Source organism: Oncorhynchus masou, unplaced genomic scaffold (assembly GCF_036934945.1).
Source record: "Oncorhynchus masou masou isolate Uvic2021 unplaced genomic scaffold, UVic_Omas_1.1 unplaced_scaffold_2284, whole genome shotgun sequence".
NCBI lineage: Eukaryota > Metazoa > Chordata > Actinopteri > Salmoniformes > Salmonidae > Oncorhynchus > Oncorhynchus masou.
Window position 1 is genome coordinate 35,031 of NW_027008753.1, and position 18,580 is coordinate 53,610.

The 18,580-nt window shown below is 50.7% G+C and overlaps 3 protein-coding genes and 4 pseudogenes across 3 annotated transcripts; all 7 read right to left on the reverse strand.

The window, feature by feature from the left end:
* Positions 1-12: 12 nt before the first annotated feature.
* Positions 13-17,255, reverse strand: LOC135533239 (uncharacterized). The gene is made up of 4 exons (XM_064960648.1): positions 16,477-17,255; positions 14,186-14,267; positions 5,654-6,069; positions 13-514 (listed from the first exon to the last, which is right to left on the reverse strand). Exons 1-4 carry the CDS (start codon positions 16,781-16,783, stop codon positions 189-191), a joined length of 1,131 nt encoding a protein of 376 aa, XP_064816720.1. The 5' UTR covers positions 16,784-17,255; the 3' UTR covers positions 13-188.
* Positions 5,980-13,038, reverse strand: LOC135533228 (histone H2AX-like; annotated as a pseudogene).
* On the reverse strand, positions 6,839-8,504 carry LOC135533220 (histone H1-like; annotated as a pseudogene).
* Positions 8,853-10,008, reverse strand: LOC135533227 (histone H2B). The gene has a single exon (XM_064960641.1). The coding sequence runs from the start codon at positions 9,775-9,777 to the stop codon at positions 9,403-9,405; it is 375 nt and encodes a 124-aa protein (XP_064816713.1). The 5' UTR covers positions 9,778-10,008; the 3' UTR covers positions 8,853-9,402.
* LOC135533223 (histone H3-like) lies at positions 10,374-12,492 on the reverse strand (annotated as a pseudogene).
* LOC135533222 (histone H1-like) lies at positions 13,080-14,389 on the reverse strand (annotated as a pseudogene).
* Positions 14,901-15,843, reverse strand: LOC135533225 (histone H2B). Its single transcript, XM_064960640.1, has one exon. The coding sequence runs from the start codon at positions 15,793-15,795 to the stop codon at positions 15,421-15,423; it is 375 nt and encodes a 124-aa protein (XP_064816712.1). The 5' UTR covers positions 15,796-15,843; the 3' UTR covers positions 14,901-15,420.
* Positions 17,256-18,580: the final 1,325 nt, after the last annotated feature.

Genomic DNA, 18,580 nt, shown 5'->3' on the forward strand with positions numbered 1-18,580 from the left:
ACGACGACTGTACGCCAAGCCTGCACTGAACATAGCGTCCTATCATTCAACACTCCCTCCCCGTCCACTCAAGAGTGGCTCATGGTTCCCTACGACAATGGATTTGGCCCTTTTGAAGCGGATGTGGGTGGCTCTTAAAAGAGCCTTTGGGTTCAAGTCGGGATGTTGACGTTCCGAGAAGGGTGCGTTTAACCGCCGAAACCGTACAGGGTGCGTCCCTGGCGTTTCAGAGCGTAGACCACGTCCATGGCCGTAACGGTCTTTCTCTTGGCGTGCTCGGTGTAGGTGACGGCGTCACGGATCACGTTCTCGAGGAACACCTTCAGGACACCGCGGGTCTCCTCGTAGATCAGGCCGGAGATACGCTTCACGCCGCCACGGCGAGCCAGACGGCGAATGGCGGGCTTGGTGATTCCCTGGATGTTATCGCGGAGAACCTTACGGTGACGCTTGGCGCCTCCTTTTCCGAGTCCCTTGCCGCCTTTACCTCTTCCAGACATCGTGTGTTCGCTAGCTGAGTTCAAGTGAATTAATGACGTAATTTTCTGTGCTTGGTGCTCTTATTATCTGCGTTTGGTGGACCTGATTGAAGCCAGTGGCACAGAAAGCGCGCGCTTTTGCCTGGCCTCTGCTGCAAAGGGGAGGGCGTTCGTTCTAGGGAACTATGGAGGAAGAAGAAATGAAAGCTACTTACGTGCGTGGGAAACACACTCAAATACTGGGCTATGTTGAACACGAGGCCCGACTGTGACAACTGGGGGATCCACTACTAACCTGTGTCCCACTCTTCACATTGATTGGTGTTGTTCTTGTTGTTGTTGCACCTGATTCAACTCTTTCAATCAGCTGTGCCTCTCCAGGGCTACAACAAAAATGGCTACTCTACTCCTGCCTGGAGTTGGGAAACACTGAACTAGTAGGATTCAACCCGCTGCGGTTGCCAGTCACACCTAATAGAGATAGGCGTTAAAACCTCAGATAGTGTCACAAGTACAAAGGAGAAACGAAGTGGAACGTACGGGAAACAAATACGCAAGGAATGCCACAAATCCTAAGGGGTCCGTAATGTCACCTCAGTAGTCATGTAGCTCTTGAAGGCCATTTAATAACATCATTCTTCTTTTTCTTCCCTAGACAGGATCCAGGTGGCCATGGGAAGGGTGGCGATACCTCTGCAAGCTGAAACGCAGTAAAACATTCCTCAGACACCCACCCACCCACCCAACACACACACACACACACACACACAATAAAGGGATCGTTTCCCTATGCGTACAGAGGTGATAGGGATCTGCAAATATTGTATGGTACTTTTTTCTAAAACCAATAACACAGCCTTATATTATGCAAATAGTGGTATGAGGTGGATCCTTTATAGGCCAGATAGCCTCAGATGTTGCATCGAATGATCTCAACAGGTCATTTCAAAGGGGCCAAATGAGGCCCAAGGGCACATACTGGCGATTGATCAATCGGTGCAGTTGATTCACATCTCAGGTGAACTATGGAGGAAGAAGAAATGAAAGCTACTTACGTGCGTGGGAAACACACTCAAATACTGAGCTATGTTGAACACAAGGCCCAACTGTGACAACTGGGGGATCCACTACTAACCTGTGTCCCACTCTTCACATTCATCTTACAACTTATTGTTGCCATAATTGTCTCTTACCTGTACTTAGTGGCTGCCGGCCCTCGGTCATAGCAAGTTAGAAGAAATAGGTTAAGGTTACGAAAAGGCTTAGGCTTACCCCAAATGTCACGTCCGTTCGTAGCTGTACTCCGTGTAGGCACAACAAGTCATCACACAGAGAGCACACTTGAAGCGCAACTGCACTGCCTGGAAGGGTGCAACCGACTGAATTGGAATCCCTCAAACAGCACGCTAACTACATTCCGCTTTATGATGTCACAGTCGGCCCCTCGGAACACTGGTCCTCAACAATGTCAAACACCTTGGATACCCAAGCCAAACATTCTCTAATCACTCGCATTCACAAATCAACCAGGGAGAAGAAGGCTGCCAGGAATTGAATGCTGAAAAGCTAACCTTCTTCACAGAGCAACATCATAGGACTTGGAGTTTGTGTTCAACAGCAGGTTAGACTCTGTCACTTGTTCCCTTCAACTGTTTGTGTTCCTCTACAGGCTACAGGGCAGATACTTCACATGCAGAGTACAACAACAAATAACAGAGGGCCTGTTACCACACCCTATAGCCTAGGATTTGAACTTGGACCACAATGACATTGGAGGTAATGAGCCTGCAGCATAAATGACAGCTCCCTAACGGGGACATAAAGTGGAAATGGAAGTGCGACACTTAGAGGAAAAGTCCTAATCAAATAGGCACATTTTTTATTCATTTTTAATTTCACCTTTATTTAACCAGGTAGGCAAGTTGAGAACAAGTTCTCATTTACAATTGCGACCTGGCAAAGATAAAGCAAAGCAGTTCGACACATACGACGACACAGACTTACACATGGAGTAAAACAAACATACAGTCAATAATACAGTATAAACAAGTCTATATACGATGTGAGCAAATGAGGTGAGATAGGGGAGGTAAAGGCAAAAAAAAGGCCATGGTGGCAAAGTAAATACAATATAGCAAGTAAAACACTGGAATGGTACATTTGCAATGGAAGAAATGTGCAAAGTACAAATACAAATAATGGGGTGCAAGGGAGCAAAATAAATTAATTATTTAAATACAGTAGGGAAAGAGGTAGTTGTTTGGCCTAAATTATAGGTGGCCTATGTACAGGTGCAGTAATCTGTGAGCTGCTCTGACAGTTGCTGCTTAAAGCTAGTGAGGGAGATAAGTGTTTCCAGTTTCAGAGATTTTTGTAGTTCCTTCCAGTCATTGGCAGCAGACAACTGGAAGGAGAGACGGCCAAAGAAAGATTTGCTTTTGGGGGTGACTAGAGAGATATACATAACCCTGTTTAGCAGATGTCGGGAAATGCTTGTGTTACCAGCTCCAACAGCACAGTCAAGTCTAACAAGTAAGATATAACCATGTTCCAACATTCCACACAATACACCCAAATGGAATTGGAATACATCAATATATTGACGATCAATGTCAGACCGTCCGTAGACTAACATACCTTACAATACAATACTTTATATATCCACATGACATGAGCTATGCAAACGACCTCCACGTTAGGAATGTGCCCAGTGATATCTAACAAAAACACACACCTCCGTGGAACCCACATGGCAAGACAGGAAGGAAGACGTGCAGAAGTGCTCATGAAGAGGACACGAAGAACACCGGAATCATCTCCAATCAAGTGAACAATGTCAAAGGAATAGGTCAAGACATATTATAGATAGGGAGGCATTTCACCGCCACCCGCTGGACCACAAGTCATTTTGCCAACACTGGCTCATCATTCAAGCCACATAGGGAGGGATCTTAACACCACCTGCTGGATCAGAAGTGCCACTCACAATGGCCACACAGAGCATTTCTCCCTCAACCTGATGCAATTGTCACAACAAGTATGTGGTCAAAATCAAACAATATTTACAACAGATCATCAAATAGGCAAACACATGCTCATGGAGAGTATCTCAAATTATACAGTTACTTTGTCACAAAACCTAATCTGTCATTCATCTACAAATACATGCTCTTCTAAAGCCACAATGTAATGTTCACATGGTAGATTTCATTTCTTACAATCTATGTCACTATTACTTCATTTCACTGCTCTTAAATCATATTCATTTAACCCTTTTGTTCACCTGCTGATTTTCTGCTGGTTTGTCTCTTGCAGATTTGGACATCATGTGAATGTATGTTTCTCAAGTATCAAAAGAGGGTAAGTTACATTCACCTACTTTATGAACAACGGAATGCTACTTTTCTCTCTAGCCTAATGCACTCTTTATCTGTAAGCTCCCCTACTGGTGTAGCCTATACAACTGTATCTCGACGATCACATTTTACACCAATGCACCCCGAGAATCGGTTGGTGAGGGGTGTGAACTGTGCCTATAGCATGTCAAGAATCCCTCCAACGGGAAATAGGCTTTGGCAAATGGCCAGGGGCGCTGTCCTTTTCAGCACCACGGAGCTCCGCTATTACCTGTCTCATGAGTGAAGATGCAACAGCAGACAATTCCTGCTCTTTGGTCCTGCAATGACACACTTTAGCCGTGTCATTGCTGCATTTAGGGCCTTTACTTTGTCTTATCATTTGGTCAAGGGGTTTCGATTCATCAGCAAATATTCTGGTCAAAATCAACTAAATCCCACATCAGAAGTCGACTTCAAATCACGCCAAAGACACACGACTCTACTCAACGGGAGTCAGTACTATCAAATATTCTGCACTGTGAAGATGTCATGTGCTGAGCCATTTAGTTCCTTATGAAGCCTATTTACGAAGCCAATGCAGCAATCACCACGTACCTGCCTGCATTGGTGATTGCTATTCTGTAATTGGTCAACTACTAATAGGGCTATCATCACGGCTGCTCGTGTCCTGTTTCGTAACAGCTCTTTTGCAAGCCCTTGATGATTACATCTATCGATTCCTGCTGTCCTGATACCTTTTCTATGAAGGGATCTCGGATCTAGTCGAAAGGACTAACAATGGGTATGTCATTGGAATATTCAATCGCACACTGAATTCATCCCACTAAATTGATTCCTTTCATTTCTCCATTTATTCCACCATATCGAAACAACTTACCTATGCACTCACACAAACTAATTTGGTGGCCTACCACATTTCCTGTCCCTTCAACCAAAACCTTGGTACCACTTTTTTCGACCACCTTTCACTTGCGCTGGACAGAGATATATCAATTTACTTTCAATAGCTTAGTCAGTCGCATGAATTATGGGGTGCACGCAGCTAACGTTGTAATGATCGGATCAAAACAGGGATTTTTTGGCACATCGAGGAATGTCACATGGCCCAGAAATTATTGAATGGACATTTTCACAAAGGAAAAGACATACTCTAGCATGTTACATTCCAAGAGCAATTGGATTCGAAAAAACACAACGTGCCCCACTTGGGGACCCGAGGACCGAGTTTGGGAAACGCTGGCCTCAAGATCAAATACCAATAGGGAGCCACTATGACGTGCCAGTACCCGCGTTTAACCACTAGATGGCCTCCGTGCTCCACGGGAAAATTTTCCCCTCTCAGCAGCGGCACTGCAACATGGGACTTTCAAAGTCAGTTGTTCTTAGCTACATAGTGACAATTTTGCCCACTTTTTGCCCTATATCATTACTATCACTCATTACTGCTACTCTATTTTTCCCCTCTTCTACTCTAGGCATACATCTAATTACATATAAGAAAGAGAGCGTTATTGAAACGAATCAACTCTGATTTACAATCACGGCCGGTGGTGATACAGCCTGGAATCGAACCACGGTCTGTAGGGACTCGAGAGCAGGGAACGCGACGTGTTCGTCTACAACATACACGGTGGGAAAGGGGCGTGTACTAATGGAACAATTGTGCCTTTTTGACTGAAATATGGAGGTGGCTCTTAAAAGAGCCTTTGGGGGATTTTGGAGATCAGGTCATCGTTTATGCGCGCTCTCCGCGAATACGACGGGCCAGCTGGATGTCCTTGGGCATGATGGTCACCCTCTTGGCGTGGATGGCGCACAGGTTGGTGTCCTCGAACAGGCCGACCAGGTAAGCCTCGCTTGCCTCCTGCAGGGCCATCACTGCGGAACTCTGGAAGCGCAGGTCGGTCTTAAAGTCCTGGGCAATTTCTCGCACCAGGCGCTGGAAAGGCAGTTTGCGGATCAGCAGCTCAGTGGACTTCTGGTAACGACGGATCTCTCTAAGAGCCACGGTGCCGGGCCTGTAACGGTGAGGCTTCTTCACGCCGCCGGTGGCCGGGGCGCTCTTGCGCGCAGCCTTGGTGGCGAGCTGCTTCCTGGGTGCTTTGCCACCGGTGGATTTGCGAGCGGTTTGCTTGGTTCTGGCCATGGCGCTAGCTAGCTTCCTTCTTTCACAGTCGGAGTATAGCCTCCAAATGCCTATGTGAAGTTTATAAAGCCGGCAGCGGCGTCTGCTGATTGGTCACCATCTCCGCACCGTCCCGATTGGCCCGTTGCGGAGGCCTCCTCCGCCGCCCATTGGACGGGAGGCTCGGCCTCTCCGTGCCGCCCCAAAATGCAACCCCCTCCCTCGCCGAGGCGCGCTTGGGTCTTTTGTTAGGGCAGCGAGCAACGTTACACTTTACGCGCAATATTTTGCCCTCTCATTCTAGCCTAGTAGTTGTTATTCTTCATTTAGGTCTCATGATACGGTGCCGTGTATATGTGTGTGTATCTAACAAACACGCCCAATAGTTGGCCAGGCACAGAAAGGACACTTTGCGCTTTTGCTGAGCTAGGTGGTTGGCTCTTAAAAGAGCCTTTGGGGGTTGAGTAGTCAAGTTGCAGCCGCACCAGCGATTTTACTTGGCTTTGACGGCTTTCTCAGTCTTCTTGGGGAGCAGCACTGCCTGGATGTTGGGCAGAACACCACCCTGAGCGATGGTCACGCCGCCAAGCAGTTTGTTCAGCTCCTCGTCGTTACGGACTGCCAGCTGCAGGTGACGGGGGATGATACGAGTCTTCTTGTTGTCACGGGCAGCGTTTCCGGCCAACTCCAGGATCTCAGCGGTCAGGTACTCGAGCACTGCTGCCAGGTAGACTGGTGCGCCAGCGCCCACACGCTCGGCGTAGTTGCCTTTGCGCAGCAGCCTGTGCACACGGCCCACGGGGAACTGGAGCCCGGCACGGGATGAACGTGTCTTTGCCTTCGCCCTGGCCTTGCCTCCGGTTTTGCCTCTTCCGCTCATATTGGTAGCTTCAGTATGTCACAGAATGTCTGAATGAGCCGCTGGCCACCTCGAGAGCCTTACTTATACCTCGCCACAAGAGGCATCGATTGGCCACCGGACCGGTGTGGCCTTATCCAATTGGAGTGAGAGAGGGACAGACAGTCAGCCCTAAGCCCGCCCCCACCCGGCAGGCAGGCAGGCAGGCAGGCAGGCAGCAGAGTGACAAGGGCTAGGCTACTCTGTTTCCCTCCGACTTTTGTTACTTTTTCGCGTTGGCGGGAGCGCCAAAGTGAGAACTCAAATCAATGAAACATGTATCAATCAATTCGAGAGTGGCTCATAATACAAATGGCTGCTGTCCAACCCACTATAGTATGTATTCTTATTATTATCATCAGGATCAATGTGACATGCGAATTCTAACACTACACAACAATGTTGACTGGTTAGGGTGCTGCACTCTTGAGTGACAAATGTTAAGCCATTTAGCCACTCGAAAATGTGATGCCTAAAACTCATTCATTTCATTTCTTAGCTAGGTAGGTAGGACGTACATGGAATGACATGCGCTTTTATGGAAAGAGGTGGGTGGCTCTTAAAAGAGCCTTTTGTGGTAACAACATGTGTCGAGTAGAAAGAACACTGTTTGTAATAGCTTTACTTCTTCTTGGGGGCTGCCTTCTTGGCCTTGGCTGCCTTGGGCTTGGCGGCTTTGGGCTTCGCTGCCTTGGTAGCCTTCTTGGGGCTCTTGGCGCTTTCTTTTCGCCGCTGCGGCGGGCTTCTTCACCTTCTTTGGGCTCTTGGCGGCCTTTTTGGGTGTAGCGGGCTTCTTGGCCTTCTTGGGGGACTTCTTTGCGGCCACGGCCTTCTTGGCTGCTACCTTCTTGGGCTTCTTGGCGGCGGCGGGCTTCTTGGCGGCCACCTTCTTAGCTTTGGGGGCTGCGGCTTTCTTGGCGGGCTTCTTTGCCTCGACGGCCTTCTTGTTGAGCTTGAAGGAGCCGGAGGCACCGGTGCCCTTGGTCTGGACCAGGGTGCCCTTGGTGACGAGGCTCTTGACGGCGATCTTGACACGGGAGTTGTTCTTCTCCACGTCGTAGCCGCCTGCCGCCAGAGACTTCTTGAGCGCGGCCAGGACACGCCGCTCCTCTCCTTGGAGGCGGACACCGCCTTGACGATGAGATGAGCTCGCCTACGCTGGGTCCCGCTTTCTTGGGCTTGGCTGCTGCCTTCTTCTTGGGTGCCTTGGCCGGCGCGGCGGCGGCGGGTGCTGGTGCGACTTCTGCCATGTCTGTCGTTCGGTCCGGTAAACACACACACACACACTTACAACACTACGGTAGTCTGGGAGTGAGGAGGAGTACTTTGCTGTAGACGCTGCTCTGCGCTATTGAAGCTCCACACGGTGCAGGGGGCTGGCCTTAAACGCGACATGAGAACCATGTAGACTCAAGCCACCCAGCTCGGCTTCTCCGGGCTGGCCAAATGCTCTTTCACTTGTGTTTTCTGGTCGCCAATATCGGGCCAAAAGTCACCGACGGAGCCGTGTTTTTGGCCCAAAAGCGAACGGCCCAGCGAGCAGACTTGTGTCCGTTCAGAATAAAGTCATGTGGGCTGCAGAAGCCCCGTGCATTTTGCTGCGACTCGCTCAAAACCTCACCGTTCGACTGTCGGGTGGAGCGGTGCGCACTGCTTCCTGTGCTATTTGTCACCTAAATGGGCTAAAAGTGCATCCGATTGCGAGCACCATTGATTGTGGAGTGAGCCGAGATGTCTGGCAAGGGAATCAAATGGTTCGGCGTCCCCTGATGTGGTCCTTGGTGTTTTAAAGGAGAGCTCTTTTGGGGACCTTAAAACACATGCACTTGTGAGGCCTGGCTGAGACTAGTTTCACGTTGTATTCGTCATGTGTCCAGGAGGCACAGGAAATAATACACTGTCCAACGACATGCTTGTGTGTGATGTTTTATTATTCCTTGAGTTGGATTTGTAGCCTGCTCTTTGTGCACAGTGTGTTTTTTCTTCTGCTCGGTAGTCTCTCTCTCTCTCTCTCTCTTTCAAAAGCGTGTCATCCAGATGAGGTGAGGGCCAAAGTAGTTGGGCTTGTGCCCTTCTCGCAGTCCTTCCTCGCTTGACTCCGCAGCGTGACTCGTGCCGGTCTTTGTGTCTGTCTGTGGGTCTTGGTGTCTGGCTGTGCGGCCGGCGCTATGGAGGCTGGCGCCCCATGTGCTTGTTGGCCCTGATATAGGCCGAGAGAGAGAGAGAGAGAGACAGAGAGGCTCTTCTTCTCCTCCTCCCTCTTGTACAGGTGGAACGGCTCGTTTCAATCGGTGACGTCACTTGCTTTTACACCGTTCTCCATGTGTCCAGTCAGTGGAATCCCACTCACTGTGTTCTACTGGCATGCACACATTCCTACCCTGTTCATGTCAGCGTCATTAATTCCCCCTCCCCCCCCGCAATTGGACACAACCCTCTTTGACATGTCCTCCACACACACATGGATTTGCTTCTTTCACTGACAGGGTGGGTGGCTCTTAAAAGAGCCTTTGGGTTACTACAGCACTCCAAATGCGCTGTTTACTTGGAGCTGGTGTACTTGGTCACGGCCTTGGTGCCCTCGGACACTGCGTGCTTGGCCAGCTCCCCGGGGAGCAGCAGCCGCACTGCGGTCTGGATCTCCCTGGAGGTGATGGTGGAACGCTTGTTGTAGTGGGCCAGGCGAGACGACTCTCCGGCGATACGCTCGAAGATGTCGTTCACGAACGAGTTCATGATTCCCATGGCCTTGGAGGAGATGCCGGTATCGGGGTGGACCTGCTTCAGGACTTTGTACACGTAAATGGCGTAGCTCTCCTTCCTAGACTTTCGGCGCTTCTTGCCGCCTTTCCCTGCGGTCTTGGTGACGGCTTTCTTGGAGCCCTTCTTGGGCGCGGACTTTGCTGGCTCGGGCATGATGCTGATGTCTCGTTGCTTCTCACAAACGAATGAGGGGGTGGAGAGCCCTTTCCCTCTTATGAAGACGACGCTAAGCTAATTCGCCGGCCGTGGACACACCCCTGCTTTCTCATAGGCGCCCCTGCCATTTGCCCAGTGGAGCTGAGCGCGCATAAGAGCCTTCCACTCAGAGGCTTGCTTCCCTAACAAAGACCTGTCCCCCTTATCCCATAGCCTATGCTCTGTCACTGGTGGGGAATGTGTGTTTCAAAAAAAGTCCTACAATGGCCAGACATGAGACTTGGTGGGGATTTCCCAGCCCTGGTGCCTTTATTTCGGGTGTCTCGTAATCCGACTGTACGCAAAAGCCTGCACTGAACATTAGTGTCCTGTCCGCTCAGAGTGGCTCGTGGTTTAATACGACTGTACGCAAAGCCTGCACTGAACATAGCGTCCTATCATTTAACACTCCCTCCCCGTCCACGCAGAGTGGCTCGTGGTTTAATACGACTGTACGCCAAGCCTGCACTGAACATAGCGTCCTATCATTCAACACTCCCTCCCCGTCCACTCAAGAGTGGCTCATGGTTCCCTACGACAATGGCGGGAGTCAGTACTATCAAATATTATGCACTGTGAAGATGTCATGTGCTGAGCCATTTAGTTCCTTATGAAGCCTATTTACGAAGCCAATGCAGCAATCACCACGTACCTGCCTGCATTGGTGATTGCTATTCTGTAATTGGTCAACTACTAATAGGGCTATCATCACGGCTGCTCGTGTCCTGTTTCGTAACAGCTCTTTTGCAAGCCCTCGATGATTACATCTATTGATTCCTGCTGTCCTGATACCTTTTCTATGAAGGGATCTCGGATCTAGTCGAAAGGACTAACAATGGGTATGTCATTGGAATATTCAATCGCACACTGAATTCATCCCACTAAATTGATTCCTTTCATTTCTCCATTTATTCCACCATATCGAAACAACTTACCTATGCACTCACACAAACTAATTTGGTGGCCTACCACATTTCCTGTCCCTTCAACCAAAACCTTGGTACCACTTTTTTTCGACCACCTTTCACTTGCGCTGGACAGAGATATATCAATTTACTTTCAATAGCTTAGTCAGTCGCATGAATTATGGGGTGCACGCAGCTAACGTTGTAATGATCGGATCAAAACAGGGATTTTTTGGCACATCGAGGAATGTCACATGGCCCAGAAATTATTGAATGGACATTTTCACAAAGGAAAAGACATACTCTAGCATGTTACATTCCAAGAGCAATTGGATTCGAAAAAACACAACGTGCCCCACTTGGGGACCCGAGGACCGAGTTTGGGAAACGCTGGCCTCAAGATCAAATACCAATAGGGAGCCACTATGACGTGCCAGTACCCGCGTTTAACCACTAGATGGCCTCCGTGCTCCACGGGAAAATTTTCCCCTCTCAGCAGCGGCACTGCAACATGGGACTTTCAAAGTCAGTTGTTCTTAGCTACATAGTGACAATTTTGCCCACTTTTTGCCCTATATCATTACTATCACTCATTACTGCTACTCTATTTTCCCCTCTTCTACTCTAGGCATACATCTAATTACATATAAGAAAGAGAGCGTTATTGAAACGAATCAACTCTGATTTACAATCACGGCCGGTGGTGATACAGCCTGGAATCGAACCACGGTCTGTAGGGACTCGAGAGCAGGGAACGCGACGTGTTCGTCTACAACATACACGGTGGGAAAGGGGCGTGTACTAATGGAACAATTGTGCCTTTTTGACTGAAATATGGAGGTGGCTCTTAAAAGAGCCTTTGGGGGATTTTGGAGATCAGGTCATCGTTTATGCGCGCTCTCCGCGAATACGACGGGCCAGCTGGATGTCCTTGGGCATGATGGTCACCCTCTTGGCGTGGATGGCGCACAGGTTGGTGTCCTCGAACAGGCCGACCAGGTAAGCCTCGCTTGCCTCCTGCAGGGCCATCACTGCGGAACTCTGGAAGCGCAGGTCGGTCTTAAAGTCCTGGGCAATTTCTCGCACCAGGCGCTGGAAAGGCAGTTTGCGGATCAGCAGCTCAGTGGACTTCTGGTAACGACGGATCTCTCTAAGAGCCACGGTGCCGGGCCTGTAACGGTGAGGCTTCTTCACGCCGCCGGTGGCCGGGCGCTCTTGCGCGCAGCCTTGGTGGCGAGCTGCTTCCTGGGTGCTTTGCCACCGGTGGATTTGCGAGCGGTTTGCTTGGTTCTGGCCATGGCGCTAGCTAGCTTCCTTCTTTCACAGTCGGAGTATAGCCTCCAAATGCCTATGTGAAGTTTATAAAGCCGGCAGCGGCGTCTGCTGATTGGTCACCATCTCCGCACCGTCCCGATTGGCCCGTTGCGGAGGCCTCCTCCGCCGCCCATTGGACGGGAGGCTCGGCCTCTCCGTGCCGCCCCAAAATGCAACCCCCTCCCTCGCCGAGGCGCGCTTGGGTCTTTTGTTAGGGCAGCGAGCAACGTTACACTTTACGCGCAATATTTTGCCCTCTCATTCTAGCCTAGTAGTTGTTATTCTTCATTTAGGTCTCATGATACGGTGCCGTGTATATGTGTGTGTATCTAACAAACACGCCCAATAGTTGGCCAGGCACAGAAAGGACACTTTGCGCTTTTGCTGAGCTAGGTGGTTGGCTCTTAAAAGAGCCTTTGGGGGTTGAGTAGTCAAGTTGCAGCCGCACCAGCGATTTTACTTGGCTTTGACGGCTTTCTCAGTCTTCTTGGGGAGCAGCACTGCCTGGATGTTGGGCAGAACACCACCCTGAGCGATGGTCACGCCGCCAAGCAGTTTGTTCAGCTCCTCGTCGTTACGGACTGCCAGCTGCAGGTGACGGGGGATGATACGAGTCTTCTTGTTGTCACGGGCAGCGTTTCCGGCCAACTCCAGGATCTCAGCGGTCAGGTACTCGAGCACTGCTGCCAGGTAGACTGGTGCGCCAGCGCCCACACGCTCGGCGTAGTTGCCTTTGCGCAGCAGCCTGTGCACACGGCCCACGGGGAACTGGAGCCCGGCACGGGATGAACGTGTCTTTGCCTTCGCCCTGGCCTTGCCTCCGGTTTGCCTCTTCCGCTCATATTGGTAGCTTCAGTATGTCACAGAATGTCTGAATGAGCCGCTGGCCACCTCGAGAGCCTTACTTATACCTCGCCACAAGAGGCATCGATTGGCCACCGGACCGGTGTGGCCTTATCCAATTGGAGTGAGAGAGGGACAGACAGTCAGCCCTAAGCCCGCCCCCACAGGCAGGCGGCAGGCAGGCAGGCAGCAGAGTGACAAGGGCTAGGCTACTCTGTTTCCCTCCGACTTTTGTTACTTTTTCGCGTTGGCGGGAGCGCCAAAGTGAGAACTCAAATCAATGAAACATGTATCAATCAATTCGAGAGTGGCTCATAATACAAATGGCTGCTGTCCAACCCACTATAGTATGTATTCTTATTATTATCATCAGGATCAATGTGACATGCGAATTCTAACACTACACAACAATGTTGACTGGTTAGGGTGCTGCACTCTTGAGTGACAAATGTTAAGCCATTTAGCCACTCGAAAATGTGATGCCTAAAACTCATTCATTTCATTTCTTAGCTAGGTAGGTAGGACGTACATGGAATGACATGCGCTTTTATGGAAAGAGGTGGGTGGCTCTTAAAAGAGCCTTTTGTGGTAACAACATGTGTCGAGTAGAAAGAACACTGTTTGTAATAGCTTTACTTCTTCTTGGGGGCTGCCTTCTTGGCCTTGGCTGCCTTGGGCTTGGCGGCTTTGGGCTTCGCTGCCTTGGTAGCCTTCTTGGGGCTCTTGGCCGCTTTCTTCGCCGCTGCGGCGGGCTTCTTCACCTTCTTTGGGCTCTTGGCGGCCTTTTTGGGTGTAGCGGGCTTCTTGGCCTTCTTGGGGACTTCTTTGCGGCCACGGCCTTCTTGGCTGCTACCTTCTTGGGCTTCTTGGCGGCGGCGGGCTTCTTGGCGGCCACCTTCTTAGCTTTGGGGGCTGCGGCTTTCTTGGCGGGCTTCTTTGCCTCGACGGCCTTCTTGTTGAGCTTGAAGGAGCCGGAGGCACCGGTGCCCTTGGTCTGGACCAGGGTGCCCTTGGTGACGAGGCTCTTGACGGCGATCTTGACACGGGAGTTGTTCTTCTCCACGTCGTAGCCGCCTGCCGCCAGAGACTTCTTGAGCGCGGCCAGTGACACGCCGCTCCTCTCCTTGGAGGCGGACACCGCCTTGACGATGAGCTCGCCTACGCTGGGTCCCGCTTTCTTGGGCTTGGCTGCTGCCTTCTTCTTGGGTGCCTTGGCCGGCGCGGCGGCGGCGGGTGCTGGTGCGACTTCTGCCATGTCTGTCGTTCGGTCCGGTAAACACACACACACACACTTACAACACTACGGTAGTCTGGGAGTGAGGAGGAGTACTTTGCTGTAGACGCTGCTCTGCGCTATTGAAGCTCCACACGGTGCAGGGGGCTGGCCTTAAACGCGACATGAGAACCATGTAGACTCAAGCCACCCAGCTCGGCTTCTCCGGGCTGGCCAAATGCTCTTTCACTTGTGTTTTCTGGTCGCCAATATCGGGCCAAAAGTCACCGACGGAGCCGTGTTTTTGGCCCAAAAGCGAACGGCCCAGCGAGCAGACTTGTGTCCGTTCAGAATAAAGTCATGTGGGCTGCAGAAGCCCCGTGCATTTTGCTGCGACTCGCTCAAAACCTCACCGTTCGACTGTCGGGTGGAGCGGTGCGCACTGCTTTTCCTGTGCTATTTGTCACCTAAATGGGCTAAAAGTGCATCCGATTGCGAGCACCATTGATTGTGGAGTGAGCCGAGATGTCTGGCAAGGGAATCAAATGGTTCGGCGTCCCCTGATGTGGTCCTTGGTGTTTTAAAGGAGAGCTCTTTTGGGGACCTTAAAACACATGCACTTGTGAGGCCTGGCTGAGACTAGTTTCACGTTGTATTCGTCATGTGTCCAGGAGGCACAGGAAATAATACACTGTCCAACGACATGCTTGTGTGTGATGTTTTATTATTCCTTGAGTTGGATTTGTAGCCTGCTCTTTGTGCACAGTGTGTTTTTTCTTCTGCTCGGTAGTCTCTCTCTCTCTCTCTCTTTCAAAAGCGTGTCATCCAGATGAGGTGAGGGCCAAAGTAGTTGGGCTTGTGCCCTTCTCGCAGTCCTTCCTCGCTTGACTCCGCAGCGTGACTCGTGCCGGTCTTTGTGTCTGTCTGTGGGTCTTGGTGTCTGGCTGTGCGGCCGGCGCTATGGAGGCTGGCGCCCCATGTGCTTGTTGGCCCTGATATAGGCCGAGAGAGAGAGAGACAGAGAGGCTCTTCTTCTCCTCCTCCCTCTTGTACAGGTGGAACGGCTCGTTTCAATCGGTGACGTCACTTGCTCTGACACCGTTCTTCATGTGTCCAGTCAGTGGAATCCCACTCACTGTGTTCTACTGGCATGCACACATTCCTACCCTGTTCATGTCAGCGTCATTAATTCCCCCCCCCCCCCGCAATTGGACACAACCCTCTTTGACATGTCCTCCACACACACATGGATTTGCTTCTTTCACTGACAGGGTGGGTGGCTCTTAAAAGAGCCTTTGGGTTACTACAGCACTCCAAATGCGCTGTTTACTTGGAGCTGGTGTACTTGGTCACGGCCTTGGTGCCCTCGGACACTGCGTGCTTGGCCAGCTCCCCGGGGAGCAGCAGCCGCACTGCGGTCTGGATCTCCCTGGAGGTGATGGTGGAACGCTTGTTGTAGTGGGCCAGGCGAGACGACTCTCCGGCGATACGCTCGAAGATGTCGTTCACGAACGAGTTCATGATTCCCATGGCCTTGGAGGAGATGCCGGTATCGGGGTGGACCTGCTTCAGGACTTTGTACACGTAAATGGCGTAGCTCTCCTTCCTAGACTTTCGGCGCTTCTTGCCGCCTTTCCCTGCGGTCTTGGTGACGGCTTTCTTGGAGCCCTTCTTGGGCGCGGACTTTGCTGGCTCGGGCATGATGCTGATGTCTCGTTGCTTCTCACAAACGAATGAGGGGGTGGAGAGCCCTTTCCCTCTATGATGAAGACGACGCTAAGCTAATTCGCCGGCCGTGGACACACCCCTGCTTTCTCATAGGCGCCCCTGCCATTTGCCCAGTGGAGCTGAGCGCGCATAAGAGCCTTCCACTCAGAGGCTTGCTTCCCTAACAAAGACCTGTCCCCCTTATCCCATAGCCTATGCTCTGTCACTGGTGGGGAATGGTGTGTTTCAAAAAAAGTCCTACAATGGCCAGACGTGAGACTTGGTGGGGATTTCCCAGCCCTGGTGCCTTTATTTCGGGTGTCTCGTAATCCGACTGTACGCAAAAGCCTGCACTGAACATTAGTGTCCTGTCCGCTCAGAGTGGCTCGTGGTTTAATACGACTGTACGCAAAGCCTGCACTGAACATAGCGTCCTATCATTTAACACTCCCTCCCCGTCCACGCAGAGTGGCTCGTGGTTTAATACGACTGTACGCCAAGCCTGCACTGAACATAGCGTCCTATCATTCAACACTCCCTCCCCGTCCACTCAAGAGTGGCTCATGGTTCCCTACGACAATGGATTTGGCCCTTTTGAAGCGGATGTGGGTGGCTCTTAAAAGAGCCTTTGGGTTCAAGTCGGGATGTTGACGTTCCGAGAAGGGTGCGTTTAACCGCCGAAACCGTACAGGGTGCGTCCCTGGCGTTTCAGAGCGTAGACCACGTCCATGGCCGTAACGGTCTTTCTCTTGGCGTGCTCGGTGTAGGTGACGGCGTCACGGATCACGTTCTCGAGGAACACCTTCAGGACACCGCGGGTCTCCTCGTAGATCAGGCCGGAGATACGCTTCACGCCGCCACGGCGAGCCAGACGGCGAATGGCGGGCTTGGTGATTCCCTGGATGTTATCGCGGAGAACCTTACGGTGACGCTTGGCGCCTCCTTTTCCGAGTCCCTTGCCGCCTTTACCTCTTCCAGACATCGTGTGTTCGCTAGCTGAGTTCAAGTGAATTAATGACGTAATTTTCTGTGCTTGGTGCTCTTATTATCTGCGTTTGGTGGACCTGATTGAAGCCAGTGGCACAGAAAGCGCGCGCTTTTGCCTGGCCTCTGCTGCAAAGGGGAGGGCGTTCGTTCTAGGGAACTATGGAGGAAGAAGAAATGAAAGCTACTTACGTGCGTGGGAAACACACTCAAATACTGGGCTATGTTGAACACGAGGCCCGACTGTGACAACTGGGGGATCCACTACTAACCTGTGTCCCACTCTTCACATTGATTGGTGTTGTTCTTGTTGTTGTTGCACCTGATTCAACTCTTTCAATCAGCTGTGCCTCTCCAGGGCTACAACAAAAATGGCTACTCTACTCCTGCCTGGAGTTGGGAAACACTGAACTAGTAGGATTCAACCCGCTGCGGTTGCCAGTCACACCTAATAGAGATAGGCGTTAAAACCTCAGATAGTGTCACAAGTACAAAGGAGAAACGAAGTGGAACGTACGGGAAACAAATACGCAAGGAATGCCACAAATCCTAAGGGGTCCGTAATGTCACCTCAGTAGTCATGTAGCTCTTGAAGGCCATTTAATAACATCATTCTTCTTTTTCTTCCCTAGACAGGATCCAGGTGGCCATGGGAAGGGTGGCGATACCTCTGCAAGCTGAAACGCAGTAAAACATTCCTCAGACACCCACCCACCCACCCAACACACACACACACACACACACACAATAAAGGGATCGTTTCCCTATGCGTACAGAGGTGATAGGGATCTGCAAATATTGTATGGTACTTTTTCTAAAACCAATAACACAGCCTTATATTATGCAAATAGTGGTATGAGGTGGATCCTTTATAGGCCAGATAGCCTCAGATGTTGCATCGAATGATCTCAACAGGTCATTTCAAAGGGGCCAAATGAGGCCCAAGGGCACATACTGGCGATTGATCAATCGGTGCAGTTGATTCACATCTCAGGTGAACTATGGAGGAAGAAGAAATGAAAGCTACTTACGTGCGTGGGAAACACACTCAAATACTGAGCTATGTTGAACACAAGGCCCAACTGTGACAACTGGGGGATCCACTACTAACCTGTGTCCCACTCTTCACATTCATCTTACAACTTATTGTTGCCATAATTGTCTCTTACCTGTACTTAGTGGCTGCCGGCCCTCGGTCATAGCAAGTTAGAAGAAATAGGTTAAGGTTACGAAAAGGCTTAGGCTTACCCCAAATGTCACGTCCGTTCGTAGCTGTACTCCGTGTAGGCACAACAAGTCATCACACAGAGAGCACACTTGAAGCGCAACTGCACTGCCTGGAAGGGTGCAACCGACTGAATTGGAATCCCTCAAACAGCACGCTAACTACATTCCGCTTTATGATGTCACAGTCGGCCCCTCGGAACACTGGTCCTCAACAATGTCAAACACCTTGGATACCCAAGCCAAACATTCTCTAATCACTCGCATTCACAAATCAACCAGGGAGAAGAAGGCTGCCAGGAATTGAATGCTGAAAAGCTAACCTTCTTCACAGAGCAACATCATAGGACTTGGAGTTTGTGTTCAACAGCAGGTTAGACTCTGTCACTTGTTCCCTTCAACTGTTTGTGTTCCTCTACAGGCTACAGGGCAGATACTTCACATGCAGAGTACAACAACAAATAACAGAGGGCCTGTTACCACACCCTATAGCCTAGGATTTGAACTTGGACCACAATGACATTGGAGGTAATGAGCCTGCAGCATAAATGACAGCTCCCTAACGGGGACA

Bases quoted from the DNA above. Each gene is read 5' to 3' on its own strand.
- LOC135533225 (XM_064960640.1), bottom strand. From the start codon at position 15,795: ATGCCCGAGCCAGCAAAGTCCGCGCCCAAGAAGGGCTCCAAGAAAGCC.
- LOC135533227 (XM_064960641.1), bottom strand. From the start codon at position 9,777: ATGCCCGAGCCAGCAAAGTCCGCGCCCAAGAAGGGCTCCAAGAAAGCC.
- LOC135533239 (XM_064960648.1), bottom strand. From the start codon at position 16,783: ATGTCTGGAAGAGGTAAAGGCGGCAAGGGACTCGGAAAAGGAGGCGCC. The intron at 6,070-14,185 runs GTAGTGTTGTAA...GTGACCAATCAG, and splicing joins CTCCTCACTCCCAGACTACC to CAGACGCCGCTGCCGGCTTT. The intron at 515-5,653 runs GCGCCATCCACG...ACTTGAACTCAG, and splicing joins GTTCGAGGACACCAACCTGT to CTAGCGAACACACGATGTCT.